The sequence below is a fragment of the Lytechinus pictus genome, chromosome 3 (genome assembly GCF_037042905.1).
Source record: "Lytechinus pictus isolate F3 Inbred chromosome 3, Lp3.0, whole genome shotgun sequence".
Lineage (NCBI taxonomy): Eukaryota > Metazoa > Echinodermata > Echinoidea > Temnopleuroida > Toxopneustidae > Lytechinus > Lytechinus pictus.
In genome coordinates this window covers 44,831,796-44,847,912 of record NC_087247.1, presented here as the reverse complement: position 1 = coordinate 44,847,912, position 16,117 = coordinate 44,831,796, and the positions used below count along the sequence as shown (strand labels likewise).

Below are 16,117 nucleotides of genomic sequence, written 5' to 3'. Positions count from 1 at the left end.
CATTCAAATAACCAAATAAATGTTGGGTTATTATGGTAATATGTAACATAAATAGATACTGTTAATATTAACTGTTGATTGCAACTTTGGAATATAGTTTGACTGAAGATTTTATTTTTGCTTTATCATAGAACAGATTGTATCTTACATGTTTTATTAGGGCCATGATGTGAATAGGGTAGCTGACTGGTCCAACCCCCCTGGTTGTAAATAGCACTCTAATTTTCTTGACGATTCCTTACAATGCCAGAATCATACTGAGAAGTCTCCTTTGCTGATTTGCAGAGTATTCTTGCTACCAAATCTTACAAGACGACTCCTAATGATCAAACATATGTTGATTCTTCTCCATGCTTCAATTTGGAACAATTTATATGTCTGTTTGCTTATCACTCCTTCTGATTTCAGGTTATTCGTGAACTTAGCGAAGTAATCCTTGCTAAGCAATTGTGACGTAAATTATTATCTTGCAGTCGCGCATCAATGACACGCATATACACTTAACGCATAGAAATCTTGCGTTTGATTTTGTGCCGCGCCGCGCAATATCTACGATGCGTTGGTTCATAAACTGGTTCCAGCCAGATTTTTCCAATACTGAAATTAGTGATCATCAAAATCAGCTCCTACTGCGCAAGGGCACTTATCACTAGCTGAAATATGGCCAATATTGCCCTCTGTTTTTGTACAGGATTCCTATGGGCAAAGCCTGGGGAGGGCAACATGGCAAATGTTTACCTCGTTAGTCTTGGATTGAAAGTAGCGAGCAAAATATGATATTTATTTATCTGCTAAAATGCCTTGTATAGGTAATATTTCTCCTTATTTCTTGTATATAATTTGTTTCAGTCCTAAGGAGCCTCCTCCACCTCCACCCCCTGAACCTGCATGGAGTGACATGGAATCAGAAGTAGACCATCTTACCGATAATAACTTTAAAACTTTCACCAAGAAAAAGAAACATACCTTAGTAATGTTTTATGCACCATGTAAGTATCTCATTCCTCTAACTTTGACTGTTTAGGAGTGAGGGCCGCTTACGCTTTTCAGAGATAGAAAAGTGAAATAGTGAAATATTTTCATTGTGTCCATTTAATTGCCTGGCCATATTTAGATATTTAAGCTTCAAATCATTGAGACCGGCAATGTTATGAGAATTTCAAACTCACTGGGAGTTGATGTTTAGCTGAAGATAGATTTTGTTTTTCAACATAGTTATTATTTAATGTTTACAGAAGTAAGCAATTTCAAAAGAGTGCTAGTAAATGAAAGATAGACACCGATTTAAGGAAAGATGAAACTAATAGTCAATCATGTGTTTCCTATACTAATACTACACAGTATGTAGGCTTCAGTCTATTATGTCCTTTCTTCTTTTTTCAGTAAGCATATTTTAATAATTTCAATCTTATTGGATAAAACTTTAATACATAGAAGCACAATTCTTTTTTGTCTTGTTAGTTTGAGGTTTTCGCCTCTGGTTTTGTTACATGTTGATTGTCATCTGTCATGTTCCAGGGTGTGGCCATTGCAAGAGAGCAAAACCAGAATTTATGGCAGCAGCTGAAAATTTTAAGGAAGAAAACAAAGTAAGTATTTCTATTCAAGTCAACATGTTGGTCTTACAATCGTAGTTATATGCCTTGAGATAATTTGTATCGTATATCCAAGAAATAAAAGAAGGAGTCTGTAGATGTACCAATCGGCACGGAATTACCGAATTCAAGTAGAATGATTCAAAGTTTGTCATTTCTTTCTGAATAGTGATATGGCACCTGAATTTTGTGTTGACTATTATTTTTGCATTTAGTATACAAAAGAAGTGTATGTAATGACAATGGCATATCTTTGAAATTTACAGTGTACCCAGGGAAAAAAGAAAATCGCCATCTTCCAACATCTCATGGGGAAGGGGGGGGGGGGCAAGGGGCAAAAGCTAAATTAGCTCCTGGATTATCAATCCACATCATGGACTAAATTTTCCTGACACTAATTGTGTATGTATGGAAATATGGTGTATTTCACTGATATACATGTATATGTAGATAATTTTTTTGTATTTATTCATTATGGATGAGTTAAATAAATGAAGGAATATAGCAATCAATATATTTGGCTGGAAATCTAACTTATTCATTTTGTTTTTGTCTGACTAGGTTTCATTTGCTGCAATAGACTGCACAGAGCACAAAGATTCATGTACAGCATATGATGTATCAGGATACCCTACAATCAAATATTTCAGTTATGGAAAGTTAATGCAAGACTATTCAAGTGGAAGGGAGGTAAGAAACACCTACACCTTGGTTCATGAAACTTGTTTTACAAGCTTGATGGGCTTGGGACACATGCATCTTTGATTTATAGGATATGGTACTGAGAAAAAAAAATTATGCAATAGGTCCAATTTGGGATCTCATCCATGGTGTTGTCTTGTGCACTTTCTCTATTCAAAAAGAACTTTTGTTTTCAAATTGCAAAATGAACGAAAAATAGAACTATTCAATCAAGAAGAAGAGGTAAAATAATACCTACCATTTTGATGAATTGTCTTTGGAATCTTATTTGGAAATTCTTAAATTTATATGATTTTCTTTGTAGGAAAGGAAATAATATGTATGTAATGATATGAAGTAATTTTGAAACTGATCATTTTCATGCTAATTTTTTGGATATTAAAATATTTGAATGTGATTCCAAATACTGTTTTTAGTAACATTGAACTTAACCTAGTTTTTTTTTTTTTTGGGGGGGGGGGGCACTACAGTCATTAGAGTTCATTGACTGACAAAATGTGGTTGTACATTACATGAAATACCCTTGGTGTACATTACTCTACTCAAGTATGAAATATACACAAACAAGTGTATGAAAAAATGAAACTCTTGTATATTACAGGAGATAAGAAACCTACAAGAAATAACTGAAGTTGATTTCATTCCCTAGCAGTAAACAAGGAGGAATGCAATCTACATTTGATGAATTGGGAGATAAAAAAAAAGGAGGGCAGGTGAAGTTAATATAAAATCTAGTGAAGTCATTATTTTACAATTTGATAAATTCAACTCTCATTCAATGTTTTCAGCCATAGAACCATATTCTGTAATTGAGTCTTCTTTATCAATTAAGGGGGAGTTACAAGAAACTTGCAATCGATTGAAATCAATCTTAGGTCCCAAAACCATTCATTAGTCTTACAATTAATTGCAAATTGACTATTGATCACTAGTACACTAGTCTGCTTCTTGTATCAACAAGAATAAGTTTTGCTTTATTCAAAATCAATCTATCACTTGTAAACCTACCAAAATTTGCAATTAATCACAATATTTTCTTGTAACATCCCCTTAGTAGAACTATTACATAGTTTTCAGAATGGCTTTCTGGCTACACAACCATTGCAATTTTCCAATTTTCCTCTATTTTGGTATGATTCCTATGATTTCATATGTCATATATATCATATATATTCATATCTCTGTGCATTTATTGCAGGAAGCAGACTTCATCCGCTTCATGGAGAATCAGCTGAGCCCTGGTGCTGCCCCTTCCCAGCCTCCACCCCCTCCACCAGAAGACTTCTGGGCAGAGCTGGATGGAGGAGAGAATGTCTTCCAGCTTGATGATGTCTCTTTTATAAGCTTCATTGCTTCAAACCCCTCAGTTTTGGTCATGTTCTTTGCCCCATGTAAGTAGTGTAGTGTGTTCTGTAACATTCATTAAGATGAAGAAAAAAATTAAGAGGTGAAAGAAAAGGGGAAGCATGGATGGATTACCTACATTGTTTTGTTGTTGCGTTTATTTATTCCTAAATCCTTAAGCATCTTGCATGTCCTGAATAATTTTTGCCTATCGATTCTTTTTTTTAATTTTTTATATTGATCAGCATTATGGCCATGTTGGACACTCTTCTATTGATGTAAAAAAGAAAATAATGAAGGGTACAGTGTTGTCCAGTTGGCTCCAGTTTTAATAGATGTTAATACATGTATGTTCTCAAAGTTTAAGATGAATTAATGAGTTTAAATTTGAAATTTTCCATCTTAATTTATGTAATGATTCTTAGGGTGTGGACATTGTAAAAGGATGAAACCAGCATTCGCAGAGGCAGCAACATTAGCTCGTGAGCAGAAAGTAAGTCCTCCAGCTTCTCAATTTATTCAAATTATGTCTTCAAAAGATCGAAACATAATTTCTGTTAATCATATAATCATCATTAAAAGATGCTGTATCAATATTTTTTAGTTTGTTGAAGCTTGTTGAATAAGGTTAAAAGGATGTAAATAATTGTAGATTACAAAATATGTCTTTTCAGGCCAGGTGACCATATCTGCTTGGCCAATAAGTACTGCATATTGCTCTGCAATAGAAACACCCAAAAAAGGTTCTCATTCCCAAAAAGCATACAATGGGCCTTAAAAAGTAGAAGCAAAAAACATTAATTATTTATTAAAAAGTTTCATCAGATTTTTCTCTGACTCCTACATGTATGACTTTGTGGCAAGATATTAAAAGAACAGCACCTTTGCATGTGTATCTTATGGAGATGATGTTTGGTTGCCAAGATAACTGCAACCATGACAAGACTCATGCCAAATGTAGGAAGGTGACACCGATTTTCCTCTGTAATGAGTTGTTAAAATAATAAAAGCAGCTGGTGTGATAGTTTGAATAGGCCATGAAGGCTAAATACGTTAATTAGACAATATATCTTGATTGTTTTGTAATCATTGTATGCACTGTACAAATGGACATGAATCTGATTTCTATTCTCGTTTTTTTAACAGCTACCAGGAAAGTTTGCAGCAGTTGATGCCACTGTTGCTGTAATGACATCATCAAAATTTGAAATTAAAGGATTCCCAACATGTGAGTAAATAATATAAGCAGCCACTTTTGTCTTTATTATTCCTAGTATTATTACAAGTTATGGGTAATTAGTCAAGTACTATTGCCTATAATAGGGCACATATGGTAAACCAGATTACTGTGTCAATCAGATATGATTTAGTCCAATAAACTCAATGCTCTATTTTTCCATGCCTCCCCATGCTTTTTTTAAGAACAAATTTCAAGAAACCGGATTCCATTTATTTTCATTTCATTTTATAGACTGCCGTACTTGTATGTCCCCCCTCCCCCATTTCAAGAATAACCTGTTTTCTGTAATAAGTCTTTGAGAAACATTTTTACAAAGTGTAACAGGAGATATTAAGCCTAATCTTTGATCACTCAAGACTTCCTTACAAGGTATTTTTTAGCAGATTTTAAATAATCTTTAACTTTTTTTTTGAAAATCACCAAACACAGCTTATGAATTAAAGCTTTGAGCTATGCACACCAGAGAATGCGAATATTTGCTTTCATACTTTGTTTGATATAATGTGTCATAATTTTTGTTTTATTTTTGTTTATTACCCACTTAATAAAAAAATATTGTTTCCTCTTTTTAATTATTTCATGTCCTTCTATGTTGGCCATCGATAGTGAAATACTTCAAGTAAGTATGATAGACAATTATATATCAATCTCTCTTTATAGCAGTTATCATTTTTGAATGCTCAATATGAGATTCAGATTTATTATTATTATTATTATTTGTTTGGCGTCGCCTGTGCCTAGGAGGCGATAAGCGAACTGAATCACCATGACCCGTAGGTCTCTCCTCCCGATATAACTGATTGGGGGAGTGCAGGTGGACCACTACACCGGGGTTTCCCCCTACTCTTATACGAATAGTGCAGTGGGTTTTTAACGTGCAAAGGTGGTGACTCTCCTCTACATGGGGCCTCCATAACGTCCTATCCGAGGAGCGGAGTATTTTCCATTGTAATATAGCCTGCATCTATGAAACACGGGAGAGACGTTTACACACAATGCACTGGCTTCAGTCATCCGCCCGGGGTGGACTCGAACCCACGATCTTTGGTTCGACGGGCAGACGCGTTACCAACTGAGCCAACAACGCTCTCTTATTTCATGTCACAGAGATAGAACTCTATAGTTTCTACCTCAGATCAAAGAATTACTCTCCTTATCACTGCTGAAAATTTTTCTTACAGTATCTTGTAAAGCACACAGGAAACATTGATAATGATTCATATTTCTCTCAATTGTCAACTTTGGACATGGTTTATACAAAAGTAAGTATTAAAGTAGTTTGCAGAGATGAATATATAGTAAGTACATCGGTAAAATATGTGGTCAGTGTCCCCAGTGGTAAGGATATAAACCACGTTATTCCACTTAAATTTAACCATCTATGGGAAATAATATCAGCATGGTTTATTAATAGTCTTTACTTTTCTGGTATTTATTTATTTTAATAATTTCTTACTGATATTGCTTTCATCTGCATTTACTTATAGAAATGGAAAAGAAGACATTGCCTATTCTGGAGCCAGAACAGCAGACGCACTTCTTGAATTTATCAAAGAGTAAGTAATGATGTGGGCATTAGATGTTAACCCATCTGCGAGTGTTTTCTACAGGTGTTTTAATTGATCTGTGAATGATTAACATCTTGTATGCAGTGCAAGATGCTTATTTCAGTATGCTAATGTATGATTAATAAGGGAACATTGATAAATTTTAAGTATTTTTTAAAAAGAAGTCAAAAGTGCCTCAATCAAATATGCTGACAGTTATGAACACCTTTGACCCGACAGTTAAACTTGTGAGATAGTAGAAAAGAGTGGGTTAAAAAAAAATGCGAGATCAGGAAATTGAAATTCACACTTTTCTTTTGTTTCTTCAGCCCAGCCAGTGTACCACCTCCTCCACCCCCTGAGCCAGCTTGGAGTGACATCCCCAGTGCGGTCAATCATCTGACCAGTCAGACCTTTGGTCCTTTCATTCAGGAGAACACCCATGTATTGACCATGTTTTATGCACCATGGTGTGGTCATTGTAAAAAGGCCAAGCCTAGCTTCCAACAGGCTGCAGAGATCTTCAAAGATGTACCAGGCAGAAAGCTAGCTGCTGTTGATTGTACTGTTGAAAAAGGTGAGTTGAGATCCGACTCTTATTGGTTTTGTCCATGTCTGAGTCAGGGCCTCATTTAATAAAACTGTTTTCTATTATAGCCCACAGAACTAAAAATCCATGTTGAATAATCCAGATACCTTGGTGGGCTGGAAATCAGAGGATGAATTTTGGCAGGGCAGTCAAGAAAAATATTCTGTTTAAAAAAAAAAATAATTTGAAGTAAATCAATTTAGATACTTGCATTAGCCTAGTTAATCATTTGTCTCATGACCACTCTGCCTCTCCACTTGTCAATTAAAATTTGTTAAAATAGTTTTAGAATTTCAAACTTTTTTAGGAATGAGAAAAAAAAGGAAAGGGAAATTTGTGTTTTGTGAAATTTCAGATTTTTTTTGTTATGATCTCCCCTCTTTCTCTCCTTGTGTCCCTTTCTCTTGTCTATCTCTTTCTCTATATATGTCTGTCTATATGTCTCTTTGTCTGTGTGACTCTTTTCCTCTGTCCTTATCTCAGGTCTCTGTGAAGAATATGAGGTCAGGGGATTCCCCACCTTCAATCTCTACAGCAATGGTGAGTTTGTAGAAAAGTACACAGGCGGTAGAATGACAGAGGACTTTGAAGCGTACATGCGATTAACTCAACAAGAAGACACAACAGAAGAAACAGTAAAACAAGATACTGCATCGGATAGTGAACATTTAAAAGAGAAGATTGAACTATGATAGAGTCAGAATAAGTCAATGATATCCAGTAGACCAAGGCCCTGTTGACAAAAAGCTTAGTAATTGATTATATAGCTGAATTTTAAGATTGATCATACACACTAGTCAATGCAATCAATCGTAGTAATCAGCCCTATGATCAGTTGCTGAGCTTTATGTAACAGCACAGTTAACAAATGTATTCTTTCATAAAGCTATGTAAAGTTATGAATTAATTTATAAAGATATGATAAATATGATAAGCCAATTGGGATTCTCTATCACCAGTTATACCAATTCATATTCCAGTCATTCTGACAATCATTCATAACTTGACATTCTGCTCTATGAAACACCCCCACAGATCAGTTGATTTGTTGCTTTCATCAAAGTGTTGCATCCCACTGTCATGAGTTGGTCTTGTTCAGACTCTGAATATGGGATTCATATGTTTGATGCTTCTCTGATGAGTTGGGTACTTTACAAAAGTTCAACAATCAGCTTTCCTACTTGTAGTATTTAAGGCCTGCCTAATCACCATTGGTATGTCTAATATGACTTGATGGTGAAAAGAGGCTAAGGCCTAAGCTATGGTACCTCACTCTTGGTGGAAAGGATTGGCCTTTTTTGTGGATGTCAGTATAAAATTGAATACATTTGTCTACTTATCTACTGTTTTTCAAACACGGAAGGTATGTGTTTTATAAAAATAAAAAATAGAAAAAGGTGTAGAGGGATAGTATTTTATAATCCACTACATTATCTAGACCACAACAACTGTTTGTAGTATACTTTGAAGTGCCTTGCCCCATCTCCATCATTCTCACACATGCATCATTCACATGACAAATACCAGAGTACTGAGTAATAGTTTCTTGTTGATCAAGTGAACACCCATTACTCAATACATTCATTTTGATACACTTGTAATAGAGTCAAGTAGACATTTTGTATATTAATTTTATTTAAACCAGTGAACTTGTAATGATTTGTAATGATAAAAATCTGGCCAATAACTGTTTTTTTTTATAGATACATCAGACAGACATTAGCCATCAGCCTATCGAGTTGTATTTAGTGTATTGTGAACCGTCTCGCTTATAAACAAAGAGTGTAAGAAAAGTTTGACTTTTAAAATAATCAGAGGGATTAATTACTAGGTCCTATTATTGGGAAGGATCATTTCCACAATTGATAGCCAATAAAACTGCCGATCCTTAATTCTTGAATAATTCTTTATTCAGTCAATTCTTGCATCAGACCACATCTCTGCTTAATTGATTTTGTTAAAAGAATCAACAAAGATTTTTTTTTTTTTATTATGAAATAACAGGGAATTAAATTAGTTTATTAATTTTTTTTGTCATGTGGATGAGGAAATGAGGGTATTATAGAAGCAAAAAATCCTTGAATTTGAATGTAGACAAAACTACATAAAAGGTTTACTATGGCAGGCTACCAACAACCATTTAGTGTTATATATTTGTTCTTTAGTGTATATCTTTATATTTTTCTGATAGAATCTATTTCCTTATAGACCTTCAAGTCTTTATTTTGAATTAATATTATTTTTTTTCTTGAAGTTCATTACATTTTGACCTGTAATCTCCGATTTCATGCTTGTTTTCACTATTGGTCACAATTTGGGTAAAAATGGGAAAATGGTTTAGACTAATGAAGTTTGATAGGTTTATTTGGAATCATATAGGTTTAGTCTAGCATTTGTTTCAAAACAAAATCATTGTTCTTATTTCTCTTCTGGACTAGGTTGTTTTCTTTATGAATATATTTACTGAAGTGTGCTTCAGCAGGTTGTCTGCATTTTCAATATTTTTATCAATATTTTTTTGGGAGGAGCATTATCCATTCAATAAAGAACTACACACACAAAGAACAGTTTACAGAAAGTAGCTCTGTTGCATAAATATCATATCCAGAACCAAATGCATACCCTTATGAAGTTGTCTGTTAATCAAAATTGTTTACTTCCAAATTATATAATTTGGATGTGTAACTTAAAGAGATAATGCTTAATATTGACAATCGATTGTAACTTTTTTACATGGTTTGCCATAGACTTACAGTATACAAATAGCGAATAGGCATGAGTGTGATGGTGCAAGATTTCGCATAAGGTGAAAGAAAGATACACTGTACTCTATTCAACAAGGCGTTAGCTGAGTTGAATAGAGTGCATCCTTTTTTCACCAATTGCGAAATGTTGCACCATTGCACAAATAAGAATATTCACTATTTGTGTTGTACAACACCTCAAATGTTCGCAGAAAATACGAACAATAACAAATTTTTCCTAGGTTTAGAAAATTGAAAGATAAATGAGAGCAAAATCCTTCAAACCCCCATCTGATCTGCAGCAGCAATGCACATTTTGCCAGTAAGCCTTATGTGTTTTGCACTTGCAATTATTTACTCAGCGCAGTGAATTAAATCATATTGTGATGTCAAATCGTGCAATGGTACATTATGGACGGTAAGTGTGCAAGGGTACGATTGTTTGACATTCAGCCTCCCATTGCTGCGTACAACAAACTAAGTAGGCATTGTACAGTTACACTTAATTTTACAAGTGATTGTATATTTTATGTTACAAGACCCTGTTGTAAATAAACAGGGATAGGTGGGTTTCAAGAGGCTGTGGGTTGAATATATTTTGAGTGACAAGTTACAAAGCCATCTGTCATCGGATATATTATTTTCAAAAAAATATTCAAATATGTAAGAAAATGTCACATTCATGCTTAATACATACTTTGTTTTTGTTCTCCAGTGGAGAAAATAATATCCAAAACTGTCTTTCAAATAAATATGACCAACCTTACGCAAAGTGGATTTTATCACATTGATCAAGTAACTCTAAAATGAGTGTTGTGGTTTTTGTTCTTTTCAAATGACTAATAGGCATTGCTGTAAGAGGCATTTAGTTATGTGTATAGATTTAGGTAGTTATTTTCTTTAGAAAATATATGTTAGTTTTCAATGAAGATATGTATTTCTTCCTTTCTTCAGAAAAAAAATGTTTTTTTTTAATTATGATATAAAGTTCTTAATTTTTCTTTTCAGTTCATGTCAATTTCCATACACAAGATATGTATTATATAAACTCTACTTTGTCTTCCGCATTTCTATAGTTATTACCTTATTTATAGACAAGGTATATTTAGCTGTAGCTTTGGCTAAATACTGTTGCCATTTGTAGATTTTCCTGTGTACCAACATATTTTGGCAGTGTATAATTTCATTTTTGTATGAAGTACGTAATACTCATATATCAGATGTGAAGTAAATTTCAAATGGTGATTACTGTGCATGACCCATATATGGTTGGCTATTCAATTTGTCTCTCTAGACTTGAGAATGGAGAAATTACATGATAGGTCAGCTCTTTTAATGGTCGTTGGTAGGAAACTGACATTCATGTGGTACAAACTTCCTGCTCATTTTAAAATACTGAGTAGTCAAGTTTTGATGTAATTTGACCAAACCAATATGCAATTGAAAGTCCACCTGTTAGGTGTTTCATAAAGCTGTTCGTAAGATATGAGCGACTTTACAAATGACTGGTGATCCTTTCTTAGGTGCTAAATTAACATGAAGGCTTGGTCCCACTGCACTTTCTGATGCAGAGAGGATGAAAAACGTAAAAGAATCTTGCCATCCATTGGAAAACGTTATGTATCCATTGTGTACTCTTTGCATACGTGTTTCATACGCTCTATGTCCATCGAGCATTCGTCCACTGTGGTTTCATTGTTCGCCCATTTTGTCCATTGTCTGGAGCTACCCCGAAATTTTGCTTGTCCGCTGTATCCGTTATGAATACATTTTGTGTCCGTCGGCCAGTGGGACCAGGCTTTTAGTAAAAAAATGGATGCATTTCACCACAAGTAAGGATCACCAGTCATTTTTTAGAGTCACTTGTAACTTATGAACAGCTTCATGAAACACTCACCTGGTTGGATAGTTTTCCACAGGTTTTCTCTAGATTGAAGCATTTTGATAGAGAGTAGTGCTTGGAAAGACTTGTGCACAGAAAATCTTTGTTTTGATTTGCTACTGTATATCATAAATCATGATTTTAATTGCAGGAGCTTAGAAGAGCCACTGTTATTCTGTTTTTGTAATGAGTTTTTGAAATTCTATTTCATTTTTTATAATCTACTCGTACATGCAAGGTCTTCCTCTTAGAACTTTATATGGTCGAATTTCAGTTGACTCTCCTATGTTTCCTGATGCAATGAAGGTTACCAATGACAAAAATGTGATTTCATGTTGAAGTTTTGTATTTGATGCAAATATCAAGAAGAAATAGAAACAGAAAATTATTGAAATATCATGTTATTATGTGAATGTCAGTTGGCAGCTTCATGTCAATGGCTATGATGTGCATTATTGTTAATCCGGGCTACATCAAACTGACTGACCAAATTGAAAAGGCTTGTTTTCTTATTTGTTAAAAAGGTATAAATCCAAATAACCTTCTTTTTTAACACACAAGAAGATGGAAACCCTATACATTTGTGTACTGAATGATTGTCACCAAATTTATTGTGGATTCTAGGCTGAATTTGTCCATTGCATTTTGTTATTGATGGTGAGAGTAATGGTTCAGCCAAGTGCTTAATTTCAATATGGGACTCTTCTTTAACTTCCATCATGTAACCTAATTGAAAAAAAAATGAAAATGATCAGTCTCGTATTGAATAAAGAAAAAGATCACCTTAGTCGTTTTATTAAGAAAGCATGACGTAAATTTTTGTCATCTCTGTCCTGCAAGTTGAAAGAAATGGGTAAAACCTCTTAATGGTCGGATTGCATCTAAACATGAGTTATAGATGTACTGAGATGGTTGTCATGTTTGTATATATGCCATATTCATGTACCTATTCTTTTTTCTTCCTTTTTTTTTAAATTTCAGTTGAAGCCATTACATGTGTGTAAACTTATTTCTACAATATAATTGTGATTTTGTTTCTGCCATTTTTATAGAAATATGAAGAAGAAAATTAATGAAAATAACACCTCAAAGATATTGAACGTAAATGATATGTTGCCTACCCGCCCTGTCAAACAACTCCTTTAATTAGACTTGAATTTATTCTGGCTATAATATTTTGTAATGTGCGTTTGTAGAAAGTCAGTTTGAGCGCTCTCTGTATGTTGGACATAATTTGCACAAGCAGATTACATCATGGATACTGTTTTTGCTTAAATTATTCATATTTTTATTCCAGGTGGTTTGCAGATCAATTAGGTCTGCAGTAGCATATGTATAAAATTTGGTTTAAATAAGGTGTACTTATTTCTTATCTTGGAACACGTGCCTTGTTATCATTTTTCTCCTGATATCTGATTTCTATTCATCGAAAGTGTTCTCTTTTTGTGAGAAGCAATAAAATATAGTGATGCAACATAATAGACCAGAGTTTTTATTATTTAGTGTCACAGGTGCTATTTTTTATGCAAAAAAGGATATATATTCATTTATGAGAAGTTGAAGCCAATGTATCTCAAATGGTCGGTAAAGGCAAAAATATCCCGAATCGGTCTTTATCAGTTGAATTGCATTACCTTTTAAATCAAATAGTGGTACATGTATACAAGGTCTATCTTTTAAAACAAAATTGAGCATGTGCAGATTCATATCTGTGATGTATGTATAAAATGTGATAAGAACATTTTACTCCATCTGTACCATAGTTTGATAAAATCCACCTCTATGATCTTCGCCTCTTAAAACTATGCTAACATCTGCCCTCTACCGTCTACGGCAAATTATGCAATTCCAACTTTCGAGTAGGCGACTTTTATTTAAACATAGCATTTTATGTTTCTGTTTTACCTATAAACTAGACGATTGACTCTGAACAAATTTATAGATCTATATTTCAATTAGGTTAGACGGTTTATTGCTATTTACGGAATGAACTATCAAAGAATATTGACAAACATAGGCGACGAGATGAACAAATAAAACAAGAAATGTATAAAGCATAAACCATATTGCATAAAATTTCATAACGTTCATTTCCTTTCAGAATTATTTCAGACTTCTTTCGGAATATAGAAACATGAGGGTCATAACCCGGGACATAATTGAATATCATTGGAAATTTTTTGATGTCAGAAAGACTTTTAACTTCTAAATTGTTCATATTTATGTTATGTTAAGACTTGTGTGTTCTCGATATTTCTTCGTTAACATAATTATCATGAAATCCCCATTTGATTTTTCGAATTTTCCACCCAAAATGAGTAGTGTGTATTAACAAGCATTGCTCCGGTCGTCAAACTCAACGCGCAGTGGTTCCATAGCTGCGATGAAAGGTGTCGGTTGTTTGGTGCGGATACGAGGTGGCAGTTCACGCTACGACGCCTCGGCACTCCCTCATGGTTCGTCAAACCTGTCAGTATACTTCATAGACAACCCTATCTTGCTGCATGATTGTTTGATCATGACGACCAAGATACTTCTATTACAGTCAAATGTCTCAAAGCCAGATGGGCTAGAACTGGGACTGGGAGTTGTCTGCTGTTAAATAACGTCGCTCATTTACACGTTTATATGTGCCTGCTGCATAATCGAATTCTGCTACACAAACTGAATTGGAAATCACTTAATCAACTCTACTGGTATGATGAAATGCCACGTAAAACGTAAGAAGAAAGAAGAAACAGCAAAAATGATGAGTAGGCCTATAGCTGTATCTTTATAAAATACATTTCAGACTTCTCCTAAACGAATACAAACTATGGCAAAGATTCTAAATAATCATTCACTTCTCACCCCTAAACATGCTTAATTAAGGTGTTTACGACACGAAATTTCATTGACCATCGAGGCGAGCCAGACATTGTATCCTCACCTTCAGCACTGATTGAAATATTGATCACATTCTACATATTTTACAACAATCAAAGTACATCAATTTCTGGTTTCCATGGAGACAAGATGATGTCATGGACTTGGATCCTCTAGCCAGCCGGCCAGACGTGGCTCCCATCTTCTGTCGAATGGGCTTACTAGTTTTGATCTGTCAAACTCCGCTACTAGCATCCCATCGTAAAATAAACTTTCAGCATTTGCTATGTTTACAACACACCCCTCTTTGAAAGTCAGGTTACAAAAGTCTGTACATTTTCATTCTTTATAAAAAAAAAAATGATGTGGTAGAGGAACACATCTCACCCTTCTACAGCAAAATGGCCGCCCCAAATGTTGAGCTTTCTCATGTTGGCCTAAATCCGAAATAATGTTATGCTTTTTTTTGTATTGTATAAAAATCTGTAATTCGGCCAGACAAGTAGCCTGAGTATAGGGTCCATAATCTTTCTTTATCCCTATCTTTCTCCCATTTAAATTAACATCTCCATCTCTCCCTTTTCACTCATTCCCCCCCCCCCCTCTCTTTCTCTCCAAGCCAATGCGACCTCATCCACCCTCAGATGAGTCGTTCTAAAGTACACGTACCTCGTCCTCGGAGCATGGGCGAGGGAAAATCTGGTCCTTAGAGGTCCATTGCAAAGGCAAAGCAGCATAAAAAATAAATGATAGGGAGGGAGATGTCTCTGACCATCTTAAAAGAATTAGTCAGCGTCGTGATGTAGGTATATCATGGTATAGGACAGTGAACTGATAGAACATTGATGATCGACCATTTTGATTTTTTCACGGAAATTAGAAGTAGGTTCCGGTGAATGGGTACTTTACAAGTTTGATGTGCGGTCGGAGATAATTTCTGTTCAGTGTTGTATACGTCTGTGTAAACTGTGTGTGCGCGCGCGGGTGAGGGTGTGTGTGTGTGCGGGGGTACTTGTAAAACTTTTACTTGCAATTCAATGTTCGATTCGAACAAATACAGATTACGCGCTCTATTCGTGACATCACCAAAGCAAAGTGACCAAAGGAAAATGTAAGGGTCCCACTTGATAAAACGAGACTTAATACAAACACTGGTTTTGTTACTGAATCAAAAGTTAAACGACCAAGAAAAAAAATCCATCACAAAATCAAATACTTATTTTCAAAATATCTATATTTTTCGCTCCCTCACTGCGCTCGCGAGCGAGCTTTTAGAACATTTTCCCCGTTTGATCCCTCCAATTCTTTATTCAGAGGAATTCAGTCCAGAGGACAATTTCATGAAAAGTTTTGTCTGTGATTTTCACTGTATTGTTTGCTCCTTAAATAATTGAGCATGAGTTTATACATGTAGCCCATTATAGTATAGATATAGGCCTTTACTCTTGAAGAGCAATGTTGCATCCGTTTTTTCAATGCTTTCCACGAAGGTCATATTAAATCATGTTGTAAGAGAATGTCTTTGCCAAATCGATAAGATACAAACATCGAGGTTTTGTACGAGTTACTTGGTCATTATTTGCATTTTGCATTTCGATATTTTTTTTTA

General features: G+C 34.6%; 1 protein-coding gene across 1 annotated transcript in view; it reads left to right on the top strand.

Moving 5' to 3' along the window:
- The window catches only part of LOC129257167 (protein disulfide-isomerase A5-like), a 31,772-nt gene extending 18,650 nt beyond the window's left edge, over positions 1–13,122 (top strand). The window contains exons 15-24 of the mRNA XM_054895435.2: positions 850–989; positions 1,519–1,589; positions 2,157–2,285; positions 3,496–3,688; positions 4,067–4,134; positions 4,788–4,869; positions 5,488–5,500; positions 6,369–6,437; positions 6,758–7,005; positions 7,501–13,122. Of these exons, the coding sequence (XP_054751410.2) occupies positions 850–989; positions 1,519–1,589; positions 2,157–2,285; positions 3,496–3,688; positions 4,067–4,134; positions 4,788–4,869; positions 5,488–5,500; positions 6,369–6,437; positions 6,758–7,005; positions 7,501–7,709 (1,222 nt within the window). The 3' untranslated portion in view covers positions 7,710–13,122. The remainder of the gene's footprint in view (positions 1–849; positions 990–1,518; positions 1,590–2,156; positions 2,286–3,495; positions 3,689–4,066; positions 4,135–4,787; positions 4,870–5,487; positions 5,501–6,368; positions 6,438–6,757; positions 7,006–7,500) is intronic.
- The last annotated feature ends 2,995 nt before the right edge of the window (positions 13,123–16,117 follow it).